We start from the raw sequence: 14,024 nt of genomic DNA on the forward strand, positions 1-14,024 counted from the left end.
GAGCATTATTCCTCTATGGATGTGTTAGTGTGCCTCTGTGTATCATTACAAGGAGAGCTATCAGCTAAAAGCAAAGTTAGGCTACTGTGGCGGTGTTCACTGGGCAGATGTTTTATGGATTGATTTAAGCACTCCTCCGGCTTAGGGGAGATTTGAGAATTGTGTTTTGTGTATTGTGTGCGTGTTGAAAGACGGGGCCAGCTGTGTGCTCCTCGGAGACAGGAACAGGTGTAGCACATCATGACTCACCAACGCACAGTGAACACCAGTGCTCTAACATTGGACTTCCTGTGGTGCACCTTAACAAAGCCATGAGACAATATGAGCGCGGTCATTTGTTGCTAGGGTTATTAAAGACCATTCGAAGAAACTTCCCTCTCTTTAAAAAAAACCTGGATAATAGATCATTCAGAGAGAGGCTGGGTGTGGGTGAATATGTGTGTGTATGTTAAGCAGGAACCAACAGCTGCTTCTTCTTTTTTTGAAATTGTGGAATTCTCATCATAAAGTGGAGGGTCAGAAACACATTAGGGGCTGCTAACCCCCACATAGCACACAGCTTTTTCCCACGACCAACAACACCCCTAGACACATTTGCTACATTTTTTTGTTCTTTAGAAAAAGTTTGACATTGTGGGAAATGTTTCAATGAAGTGTATTTCTCACAGTTGTGTTGGCTGTTATTGCACAAACATTGTTGCATGTGGGAAATTGCTGATCTGTCTGTGTTGAGCCCCCTTCCACTCATCCAAACACACCTTTAGGCTACTAAATGTTGAGCATGTGTGTGAAGTGAAGTCCCAGTTGGGGGTCTGTGGTGCAAAGGTAGTACAAGCGGTTGTTTTCACTCCCTTTGTGTGTGTGTGTGTGTGTGTGTGTGTGTGTGTGTGTGTATGTGTGTATGTGTCTCTCTCTCTCGGCTCTTTGTTAAGTACAGAGTGAGGCCAGAAGGGTTCACAGCCTCGCTGAGGCGGCTCCGTGTTATCAGGCTGCTCCCCTGACATGAAACACCACACAGGCCATTTATGTGCTGACGCAGGGATGTGAACGCACCACTGCACAAGTGGAAAATCAGTTCAGAAACCCCAGGATGAAAAACCCCGTGAGGTTGTAGCAGGACATTCTGTTGCAGCACAAAAAAAGTAGGTTTTTCCTTTTTTCGCTTTACAGTGTTTCCTTACCAAAGTACGTATTAGAAATAAATCACCAGACCACCCACTCTTCTTTTCCCCTCGCTCCCTTCTCATCCTTCTCTGCCTACATCCCTGCAACATGATACAACGGTATCCCATGATGCATTTCCTGCTTTGCCGACCTTTGCCCCCACTGCTTCCTGTGGTTGTGCATCCACACATGTTTGTATCTTGGATGGGAGAGGCATCAGCGATAAGGATTTGCACAAACAGCTCAAAAATTCAACAACCCCAGTAAAGATGTTACGCTTTATCTCCGAGGAGGGAAGTGAGAGATAACATGCAAGGTATTTCCAAATCTGGGATGGCTTGCTTATCACGTATTTGTGCCGTGGCTCTCCACTGGACAAGTCCCACTCTCTGGAGATTCTTCCTTTCCTGTCCAGAAGGGTGGCTCACTTTAAACATCACGTGATGACATAAGGCGTGCAGGAATGTAGGTGTTCCTGTGTGTCCACAGTGATCAATATGGATATAAGACTGATTCAAAGGAGCATGACATATCATCACTGCATGCTGGGCCAACAGTGAGGAAATTGGTAGGTGTCATTGTGCGTGAGAGCCTTCCCTTCAGTACTGCACGAGTGCCCTAACAGCCACTGCCTTAGGACATATTTCCATGCTAAACCCAGCCTTTCGCTGTCATTAAGTGCCTTTGCTGCCCGACAATGAAAAAGCTCTCCAGATCCACCCTGCTTATTCTCTGAGATGTAATCATGCTCTACAACTCATCACTTATAAAGGAGAAGCCCTCCCAGGTCAACACTCTCTCCACCTTTTTATCCCCTGGAGTTAGCCGGCCTCTTCTTAGAGAAAAACAGGCTGTAGTTTACAGCACCAACACTGGGCTACTCCACTACTGCATAATCATTTAGGAGTGAATGAGTAATGAAAGCGAGCAGGGTGCCCATGATACCATATAATCAGGAGGAATGATTCAGAACGAGAGAAACAGCAAGAGAGTGTAAAAAGAGAAAAAGGGAGGGGAGGAAAGTGAAGGAGGAATGGCAGAGCATTGAAAAACCACCTTTTGGTTTTGGAGCGCGGCGAAGGGGTGTCAAGGTTTTAATTTGAAGCAGCTCTGAGGAGAAGATTAGTGGGTGGTGGTCACTATTCAAGGCTCCTCCAGGGATTTCTCAGATCTCAGGAGTGAAACCAAGGGATGAGGGGATGAGAGACGAGTGAAGGGTGTTTGTTGAAAGAACTGCGGCTTTCCCATGTTTCATCAGTCCGGTTCAGAGTGGCAGAGAGGATGTTGCTTGATGTATGATATGAGGGCTATATACAGTAAGAGAGTGAGAGAGAGGTGTGTGTGCACATGAGTGAAGTCAAAAGAAAATATGCCTGATCAGGCATAGCTGTGGAGCGGTGCCAGCTCACTGAGCTGTTTCAGTGTAACTCATGCTTTTGAAGTGTTTAATGTTCACAAGTCCTGGCCAAAACCAATGACATTATTCTTCCTCCAACTTTCCCTTTATGCATGGAGGGACAGCTGGAGAGCAGCAATGAAAATGACAACACAGTCAGGGGAATATGTGGCCCCACTGTGCACAGGTCTGCCGTGCATGTGCAACCGAAACCTTGCAAGTGAAAATGACTAAGCTGAAATTCATTGGAGAGGAATTTCTAAAATATCCCTCCCTAAACGGAAAGCGTTAGCTAGTTGGACATTAAGGCATGTGCTAACGTGACCTCTTGCTAAATCAAAGCCCCTCTCAGCCTCACACATCTCTCACCCGTGTAAGGAACAACTCCCTAATATAAATATTTTAGTGGCTGAACTACATCTCATTGGGCCGGTCCCTGTGGTGCATATACTGTACTTGGCACAGTCCGACACTAACATTGTCACATACACTTTTTTTAATGCACGTACAGTATGAGGTCAGGAGCGCAGGCAGAGGCCTTGGGCACAGGTTGAAACACGAACATCCTTCAGCACCTGCGATTGTTGTTTTGGAGGTGGCAGGGGGTGTGACGTCAGCCCTTCCTGTGGCACTGAGCTCCCTCTGATGTCACTTCCACACCGTTTGAGGTAACGAGAAGTTCACGGCGGCCCCTCCAATGCCCACCAGTGCCATAAAGCTCTCCACTGGCTTTTTGGTTGCGGGGCTATTTTCTGTGCTTGAAGGTCTCTCTCTGTGTTGGCATTGTCTTTGTTTAATATTGTACTTCCTGCCTTAGTTGGAGACCCACCACGTGTAGTACCTGTTTCCTTACACTCTGGGTTTCACAATGAGACAAAGCCTGGTACTTATCGGCACACAGACATCAGCAAAACATTTCTTAACTTAGCCTGCTTCACGTCAGGAGGTCAAAATGAGACAGTACCGGTCAGACAATTAATGTCGTAACAATAAATAGAGAGGCACATTTTCATTAATGTGCTGGAGGCATTTAAAAAAAAACGTTTGGGTCCTTGTTCTAAACTATTTCCAGGCCTAAAAATGATACGGAAAGAGATTCATTTGTATTTCTGCACCACTGGCATCATTGTACATTTTAAAGCAGAAAAGAGGAAAACAAGTCACAGAACATGGTGGAAATGTTGGGTGGGAAGGTGACGTTTGTATGGCTCACTGCAAATGTGTGGTATTAATAATACGTCCTATGCGTCGTGTCTCACCTCCGTCCCAGCAGCGCTCCCTGGGGTGCTCCTCTTCTGGCAGGGTGCTGTCGCAGTCGGCCCCGTCTGCCAGGCTGCCTTCCTCCTCCACGATGTGCAGCTTGTCTTCATCGTCTGATTCTGAGCCGGCCTCCACCACATTGCTGTAGTTGGTCACTGCACAAGGAGACATGGAGGACAGAGGTTAGAATGACCGCTCAGATTGTGTCTATTTTGAATAGCCTTTTCACACATTTAGTATTTCCGTCCTTAATAAAGATAATAGGAGGTGTACTATGTGTGCTTCTTGATTATGAGCACCGAATGTTAACGGGTCAGAGAGGTTAAATATATGTAGTATGTCATTTAAATGTCAAGATTATTAAAGGGAGGAGGGGGTAAGGAGCTGGAAACACCAATTTAACACACCATAGCCCAAGTCCTATTGATAAGATGACTTTAAATGATCCCCATGGCTAGAATCGGTTGTAAAAGCAGGGAATAATACAACAGCTTGGGCAACAACAGAGTGTGGAGCTCTCAATATAGTGAACATTTGAGAAAGATATGAACCCGTAACCCGAAAACTCCCAAACAACAGGGAGAAACAGAGAATTCACACTTAGTAACTCGGAGACACAAACACGGACCTGGTGTGTGAGATCATTACAGAGCGGGCTGAAGTGGTGTGTGTGCTGCGTGGGAGTCGGTGTGACCTGGCCGCTTGTGTTATGGGCTGAAGGAGCCAGGAGACACAGACACAGGCGGCCTACAGAGAGGGTTATTACAGGGAGTACATTTTCCTGACCGACTGTCTGCCTCAGATGTGTGTGAGTGTGTGCTCCTTTTCATTTCCACCCAGTTCCTCCGTCTCTCAATTCCACCTGTGTTACTTCCACCCACTCTGCTAGACCCCCCCCCCGCTCCATCCCTCTGTTCCACTGAGAGAGCTACAGATCCTCTCTGAGGCCAAATCAATTCTCCAGTGAGAGCAGCCCAGTCAGCAGAGGGCCTGGGTTGCAGCACTGAAACTACCTCTCCAGCTACTTTATCTCACATCACACACAGCGCTTGAACACACACACACACATTCACTCGCTGAATATGCACTGCCAGTACAAAGCACCTGAACTCTTTTTTTCCCTCTCTATCTTCACCCACCCCAACCCAACTCGCCCACCTCTTTCCGAAGTGGCTGCTAATGTTTTTTGTCGGGAGGAGGCGTATCTGGGAGAACCGCGATCCACTGTTTCAATCAATGAGAATTGTTTCGGGTGAGGTCTCTTCCTTTTTCTCTCCGCATTGTGCAGGTCATTACAAACCGGTCGGTATTCACACAAACTCGGTAGACGTGCAGGGTTCAGGCTGAGGGGGAGGCGGGAGGAAGGAGGTGTGGGGGCGGAGGGATGAAAGGTGGTGGAGGAGGGAGGGAGAAGCGCTGTTATTTGGCGAGTCGTTTGCGGGGTCAACACCGCTGTGCCGCAGCTGCAAAATCCTATCGGGTTCATCTGGAGAGCTATTTCATTCCGAACCTCTTTCCTCTCTTTCGCACTATTCCTCACTTCACAATATCATCTATTTTTTTCCCTCTTTGATATGATGTGACTGCCACCAAAGTGTAGTTTTCAAAAGATACATTCAGGGGTGACGCACACCCTTTGTACTTGGATTTCTAGCCAATAGAACAATTAAAGCACTCCTATTCAAATAAACAGATAATTAATTGGACTTGTATAGCTTTGTGCGACTGTCTAAACTACTCTGTACTTTCTCTTCTCACTATATTTCTCTCCCTCTCTCCCTCGCGCTCTTTTCTGTCATAAAGTCTCTGCCAGGTGATGTATTGTCCATTCAGCAGTCCAAACAGTGTGCAACTCTTCATTCTGAAACAGAAGGTGCTTTAGGACGAGTCTGAGAGGCTGTTTAGGGCCACAGCCACTCAGGTGTGGAGCTGAGGTCAGCGATTACAAAGGCAACACTCTCCGTCGGCGGTGTCGAGAGAAAATGATCAAATATAAAGCTGTAGAGAGAAAATCAATGTGCTGGTGTGCGTAGACGGGGGTGGCAACGGCCAGCAGGACAATAAAAGTAGGAGCTGCAAAGTACAGCAAAGGGGGTGGGGGGAAAGGATGGTGAGTAGTGTTGGTGGTGTGGGGGGTGAGCAGAGACGGTCTTCCTGTGCCAAATGGTTGGCGGTGTTGAAACAAAAATGTGTGTTCCAACAGGAGATGTAACACCTAGCATCAACAAAGGCTGCAGTCCCTTCTGGCTGACCGGCTGAGCGTTTGGACAGCTGGCCTCATTAGCGCTAAGATGCTAGCACACACCAGGAGGACAACTCCTACGCAGCTGAGATAGGTGGAGGAGATGAAAAAGCTTTACTTCTGAAAGTTTTCCTGCCTCCACAGGTTTGCAGCATGTTGAACACCTGAGAAAATAACCTTTGGTGGTGTCTTTGGCTTGAAGTTGGTCCGTAGCCTCTGGGCAAAGATCACACCTTTACAACACCCTCCCACACAGAAAACTTTCTATGGATCTGAGTAAAACAGCAAAATCAATGGAAGCCCAACAGCTTCAACATAATAGAACTTGATTACAGCTTCCCAACAAGTGGAGGCAACTATATTATTTGTCTAATGGCCAGCAGGGGGCGTCTCTACTGGTTGACAGATGGTTGTATAGAAGTCTATGACAATGAGCGAACTATTTATCTGATTTATTTACTAATTTGTCTGGTGACTTTATACATCTCAATTGTTTTACCTAAAAAACCAAGATTGCGACATCCAAAAACCCAAACCTGGTGACGCCATGGTGACTTTATCCACTTCCTTTACAGTCTACGCGCCATAAGCCAGGACTTAATACGTCATGGTCTCAATTCCAAGTGTTGTGATGGTAGCAGACAAGCTGATGAAATCAAATCCTCTCAGCATGTTATTTACTCTTCACTTACTCGTATTTGCAACATGCTACAAATACTTGCTGTAGTTTATCATGCTACAATACTGTTAGACCTCAGTAAATATCTGAAAGCTGCTTGAATTTCTCCACCCTCACCCTCTTTCCCCCTTACGAAGTTCCCAGAGTCTATTGAAGATAGCGGCAGACAGTTCCTGTCAGCCACACTTAAAAATGCCTGCTGGAGAGACGGCTGTGTTGTTATGACACCTGCCAGGCTGTATCAATTACTGGCTAAGGAATAGTTGACTGTGTGGGTGACTCCCAAAACAGGCTCAACGTTACCCCATTTGAGGGGATCACCTTGGCAGACATATCAAGGCTGATCTGTCAGTACAGAACATCAAGCGCCATGGATCCCCTGAAACACGTTCATTGTGTTGATTCTGTCCTGTAATTATGTAAACTCGCTGGCACTTATTTTCGGCCCATGCTATTTGATCCTGGCCTGATTGATGAAAAACGAGACATTAGGAACTTACAATCACTGCGGAGTCGTGTTTGTACAACAGCAGATGGCTCGGTTTGTGCTTTCATACACTGAGGCATGCCAGATTGGAATGGCAGTATCTCAACCTCTGTGGGAGTGAGCTATCTCTGTGCTTTGAGGCCCTCAAGGTGTGAGTGACTGACTTAATAAGCGAGCTTTGGATGAGGACACAGCGAAACATATATAGTCTGTGAACAAACACATTACCGTCTGAAGTAAGCTTTATCTTGATTCATTACCTATAACAACATCTGTAAAGATATAAGTCTTATGTGCAGGCCGACCGCCCTTATACCAGAATGTGTAGGAGGTATGTCTGGAATGTCCAACCAAAACACTTTTCCCTGTCTTAAAGAGACAGATCAAAGGGTGTGCTCTCTCTGCAACTAATTTCAGCCAACGGACTGACACGTATTCCTAGGTCTGCTGTTGTTCTGCTTGTGATTAGACAGATTGACTCATCGTAAGCAGCAGCCACTATTTGTCTGCCCTTCTAACTCTCTTCTATCTCTATATTTAGCCTTGGTACTACAGGCTCTCTCATTGAGGTACGCCACTTATCTCATATGGAGCTCAGGGCCAGGCAGGCAGCGGTGAAACTACCACAGGCATCCTCAAAGAGTACAGACCCTGTCGTCACAGAGTCTGCCCTTGCGGCTCCGCAATGCCATTTTCTCAGGGAAGTCAACCACTACAAAAAAACCCAGCTCGAACCAAAGTAAAACAAAGACGTGCCATTCAAAACCTCAAGTATGCCGTCTCAAGGTGAGGTGCCTCATTCAGCGCTGAGGTAAACGCTGCTGGTTTTGTTAAAACAACAGCCTTCCTCCCACAGAGTCAGGAAGGTCAACTCAAGTGCCTATAACAAAACAAAAGAATTGGGGAATTTTCATAGTTCACAGGCTGCCTCAGCCTCGCATGGCCGTTTGGGTCAAGCAAAGGCTTTTTTAGTTCCAGTTGCTCTGACATATAACTGTGGAAACATAGCACACAGTCAGTTAGCTGGAGAGGCACTAGGGGTCCCAAGAGACTGTTTCCAAACAGCTAACAGTCACATCTATGGCCAGGCATGCCCTGGACAGTTTGTCCATAGAAATGCAGCACAACACGAAGAAACTCCCCAAACAACACCCAATGACTGTTACTCATTGTTCCAAGTAAGGCTGGGAGGGGTAAAAAGCAGAAGCACTAATTTAGAAATAAAATTGCACCAACTATTCCTGAGAACTAGTCACTTGTGATGCAGTTTCAGTGTGCTAAGAGATGTAAAATGTTCTATTGATAGATTCAGGTATTCAACTGGCCAAATGACACAATTGGTTAAGATTATTCAATCTAAGAACCACATCAACCTGTGGAGCAGAGCTCTTTACAGGAAGCGTTTCAGAGGTGAGCTAGAAGACAATGGACTCTTGTCTTCCTAATGACGCTGATCAAGGTTTTAGCACGTGAGCTAATGGGCCTCCACAGGTCACTCATCTCCCATCTGATGAGCACTTTCCATAATAACACTAATGCTAATAGCGCTATTGTTCTCTTAATCTGCATGATGACACTTGTAAGTGTAAAGGAAGTCAGTGGTTGTTAATGAGTGGTAGGAAAAATAATTTCACTGTTCCTCAGAGGTTGTGGATTGCTTTTCAAAAAGACTAAATCTGGTCTGCTTTGTGATTTGCTTTCTGTGCGATTATTACTCATGGTTGGTCCCGACAGTGCTGCTGCACCTCAATGACACCTAGATAATAGGCTGTATTTCTACCGAGGGGAAAGTCACAGCCTGTTCTGGGTACGAATCATGGTGGCAGGCCATGGTGTTTCTCTCCAAGGCTAATGAGCATGGTGATGAGCCACACACACACATTCTGTTACACTGGGCGTCCTCGGAGAGTTGCTGCATCTGGCTCCTCTCAGCTCTTCTAAATAAGGCCAGTGGGCTGGTAGGGACCGGAGGGTGTGATCACACCACACGTACAGCAATGCCCCCGCCACCGAGTTTACACTTGTCTCCCAGCGTGTGTTTATGTTGGAGGTGAGACAGCCCCATCAACGGTAATAATACTGGAACACCTAAGCGAGAGTATGCGTGTGTTCTGTATGTTAAGCCGATAAAGGCATGCTTGGCATGTGAAGGGCTTTCAATCATAATGGGCGGTCACATGACTGTGGCTTAATAGCAATCACAGAAGGCCACGATGAACAATTAACGCATACCTTTACGGCAAAATGTCCTAAGAAGGTGCCCCACACATGCACCTAAACTATATTCTACCCACTTACAGTATCTCTGCACCATCTCTCCCTCCATCAGTGTGGAGACCTGCTACGGTTCTCCAACACTCAGCAGGTCTGTGGTGAGAGAACGCCCACCCAGTGAACCAGTCCAGCTTTACAAAGTACAGGCAGGTGACTGAGAAAGCAGTGGTGTAGAAGTTAGGGGGGGTGGATTCAGAGAGGAAACACCTGCTGTAGATTCGGGTAAGCCCAGAAAACCTGCCGTCATGCTTCATACTGCTCCTTATTTAATTTCTCTGCTTCATTTAAATGCTTTTTATGGTTGATCTGGCTCATTCAATGCGAGACCTACCCACCAAGTAATAACAAACTGTGTTACCTGAGCCCTACCATGTATTTGGCTTGATATCAGTTACACATGATTGCACTGGAAACCATTTTTAAAACAGAAACAACACCAAAAAGCAACACAGGAAGGCACCAGCACACACCTGGCTAAACTGTTGCTTCCTTTCTGTTAGCGGCTTTTTCAAGTTAAGTGCAAAACCTCTGTTACATCAGCCAGCCAACAAAACACACACCTGGCTAATGTGACATTAGCCTCTGTCAATCCTCATTGGAGTGTCGCAAGCAAAATGAAATGTCCCTGTCACCTCTGCTGTCAGACTCCATTCAGGCTGCAGTTACAGACGGATAGCTTTTGAAAGCTGTGCAGTAGTGTTTCTTCCAGTTGGATTTGGCCAATTTGTGTCTAGGGATGACATTTTGAGTTGAAATCTATGTATTAGTATTCAGCCCATTTAAATGTCGTGGGTTACATCAGTAGCATCAAACATTTCCTTTATTTTCCCCTAGCCACTTAAGCACTAATAACAGCAACATGACCGAATGGCAGATACTGTTTGAGCCCAACATGTGCTAAAATCATCCTCTCAACACATTAGGGCTGGACAATAGGCACGTGTATTCAGAGCTGTGATAATCATTTGGCAAGTGGCAGGCCAAACCGTTGAACCTGTTACATGTGTTGTCAGAAAACCGAATCCGATTTCACAGCTTGATCCAGGCTCTGTCATAGATACACACGGGTCAGCCAGCTGATCGCTTCCAAGCTATGGCTAACATGCTACGAATGCTACCAGTCTTTTTACGCCTGTTAGCACTGCAGCATTTCTAGTGGATAATCTGGGATTATAAATACTACATTTGTACCTTCTTTGTCATCTAACATAACATATCTAATTCACCCTTTTGTCATATTTAATTGCCTAGCAAGATGTAAGTTTCCACTGTGTAGCAGTTGTAGCCTAACAGCTGAGCTGGGGCACATGGAGGTGTGTGTTTAAATATATGCAATGAGCAATAACGGTGTTATCCAACCTGCTTGTGTAGCACAGGTCTATATTAGGTTAGTGTAGCACAGGGCTGTTGCATTTTAGGAGCAGGTGACTGGACATTCCTGCCTGTATTAGGCTTGACACTTTACTGTGGGGGAGTACAGAGCAGGGGGAATTACTCTGGCCTATGAAGAGGGAGGTACATACACTGACTAACAATTCTCCAACTGGAAAATCTCATTTAATGTTACCTGTAAGTATACCTTACTGCACAGATTAATCATTGGCTTCATTAAATACAACCTCGGTTTATTAAAGAGACCTTCACATATTTACGCTTCTCAACTCTTCACTCTAGCTGAGCCTGGGTAAGAGGGCAGAAAAGGTAAACAGAGGGGAACGATGGCGAGGTGGGAGGAGAGGAACTGCTAATGGCTTAAAAAGACAAAGCAGGCCTGTCACATACGATGCTCATCTGAACTGATGGCTGCCCCAGGGAGGGAGTGTCACAAACTGTCAGAGTGACAGAGAGAAAGGGAGAAAGAGAGAACACAGAAGAGACGGAGGCTGGAGAAAGGATACATAAAAGTCTGAAAAGAGGGTGAAAATCAAGAGAATTATAAAATGAACGTAAGAGACAACAAGGAATTGACAGGAGGAAAGAGATAGAATTTAAAATAGTGAGAGCGATATTTACATTGGTGTGTGCATTCTCTGGGTGCCTGTGCCTCAGTAAAGGTCATTCTTTGGTGCTGTGGCTCTGCCTGACAGATGTCTCAATGAGAGGACAGGCCGTAGGGCAACAGACACACACACACACACACACACACACACACACACACACACACACACACACACACACACACACACACACACACACACACACACACACACACACACACACACACACACACACACACACACACACACACGTGTACACAAATTCACAGACAGGTGGAAGTGCAGAAATAACCTAGAAGTGCAGGTTTCTTTTATTGGTTGCATCTAATTTTACAACCGTTGCAAGTTCCCATTTATAGCAATCAACAGATCAGCACACCTCAGTGAGCCGAGATCCATGTTGACAACCTACTGTGGCTTCACTAATTCTGACACTAACACACAAAAGTGCCTTTTTTGTGGCATTTTGACAACAGCTGACCACTCTGTCACTTCTCCAGAATGTCAGCTCTGTCAAAAGACACCCGAGGCCAAACGTCGCGGACAAACCCCTGACACACACACAGAAAACGCATAATCAAACACACGGCCCGGGGCTATTGCTCAGTTGTCACAGTGGTTTCTTGTTAGTCATGTGAAGCAGGGAGAGAAAGGGGTTAATGCTGTAAACTTCCAACCACAAAAGCTCTTTTGTCACCTCAGTCCTCCACCAACACCCCCCCTCTTACGTCCTTTCTTTTCTCCCCAGGCAAAGTGGCTTTTCCCCGTGTGATCAGGAAGGGTTAGCCCCCTTCTCCCCAAAGCACCAGCCTCCAGGCGACTACAGCTGAAGAGCAGTCAAGCAGTGCCGTTCACACCATTACCCTGCTGTTAAATGACCATGAGGGTGGACTACAGGCGGCCTGTGGGATGGACGGCGACGAATATCTGTCTTGCTAAACCAGGCGAGACAGAAAGGGTACATGTTGCGAGACCCCACCTTAAGTGTGTGTAAGGGGGTCAAATATATTCACTGTGCCCCTCTCACAGCTCAACACCTCCTCCTTTCACTATGACTGTATTCACGATGACTAACACGTTAGCCATGATTTGTGGAACCGGGGCGGACAGATGAAAAATCACAGGCTGAGCGAGCAGCGCTGTTGTTAATGCCCTCTTCTGAATGCACTGCTGATTGGTGAAATGGCTGAGGCAGCAGGTAAACACAGGCCGTCATGTATTGATGTATTGACGGGCCCTCTTTTGTCCATTACACCCAGAGGTGCTGGGACTGTGCGTGGGCGTGTGTCTGGTTGCCACCGGTCTGGGAGACCATTAGTTCGCTGTGTCAGAATCCGAAGGGGACTATCGACAGTCCAGCCGGGGCAATCGATATGCGCAGATCTCTCACTCCCCTCTGCCATCGTTGGTAATGGGCTTGCAGTGAGTCAAACACTGCTGTGGGACCCTTGTGTACTCTGTTAGATCATCCCCGCTTAGTGTATTTCAAGCGCTGTAAAAAGGAACGAATGAACTGTTGCTTTTGAGAGCGCAACACAAGCGAGTCCACAGTTGAACTGACCAACAAAAAGAAAAATGATGGTCCTTTCTGACTGAATGCACGCTTTTCTTGCGCTGAGTCATGTTCTTTTCAGTTCTGGTCAGATGCCAGCTGCTACTCCCTGAAGCTGAAAAATTTGAGTTTTTCTTGTACACGACAGCCAACAGGGTGGGACGTCGATTACCAAAGCACACTGCAATCATTGGACCGGACTCACGGGACTATCCCATGTGATGTCACCCATAATGTGAAGTCATTCAGCGGGGAGCAGCCAGATGTTTTCAGGAATAGAGCCTCCCCTCTTCTTCATGTCAAGTAGAAACACTTAAAATCTGATAAAGTTTTTTTCTAGGGAACAAGTCATCTGTGCTTGTGATCCCAGTTCTGAATAGAATAACTTTTTGGCTGTACTTCCTGGAATGCCATATTAACATTGAAGCTTGCTCAAGGGCACAACAAGCCCCCAAGGAAGAGAGGGACGTTGATGCAAATGTTCTTACTGGCCAAAAGGTAGTACTACAACTTCTGTGTCAGTCTGTGGGCCAAAATATACTTTTCACCCCATTGAATAACATTGGGAAAGAGTCGTCTGTAAATCAGAAGATCATTTGGTTTTAAATAATTAATATAATTCTCTTTATAGGGCATAGGGCAGTTTTTCCAAGAATACCCTGTAGGTTAAGGCACACAACTTTCTATATCACATCTGCATACGGTACAGTTATCTACGTGAGTTAACCAGTTCTGGGGGAAATCAGCGGAGATGGAAGAGGAGCTTTCTCTTTGTCTCTCTGACACTACGGTGGCTGATCTGGGTCAAACAAAGCAGTGTTTTACTCCTGTGTGCTCCCCGTGGTGTAGGGGGAATTCCACTGGGCAGTGTGACCCTGAACACTGGCCTTCCTGTTCGACTGTGGTGATGTGCTCTGTAGCCAGGAGGAAGAGGAAAGAAAGACAGATCTGTCCTCTTCATGTCACACCACCA

At 46.2% G+C, this 14,024-nt stretch overlaps 1 protein-coding gene across 1 annotated transcript in view; it reads right to left on the minus strand.

Annotated features, from left to right (window-relative positions):
• Window positions 1-14,024, minus strand: part of zeb1b (zinc finger E-box binding homeobox 1b) — a 45,690-nt gene that overhangs the window by 10,754 nt on the left and 20,912 nt on the right. The window contains exon 2 of the mRNA XM_063912657.1: window positions 3,820-3,975. Within this exon, the coding sequence (XP_063768727.1) occupies window positions 3,820-3,975 (156 nt within the window). The remainder of the gene's footprint in view (window positions 1-3,819; window positions 3,976-14,024) is intronic.

Source organism: Eleginops maclovinus, chromosome 21 (genome assembly GCF_036324505.1).
Source record: "Eleginops maclovinus isolate JMC-PN-2008 ecotype Puerto Natales chromosome 21, JC_Emac_rtc_rv5, whole genome shotgun sequence".
In the NCBI taxonomy this organism is placed as follows: Eukaryota; Metazoa; Chordata; class Actinopteri; order Perciformes; family Eleginopidae; genus Eleginops; species Eleginops maclovinus.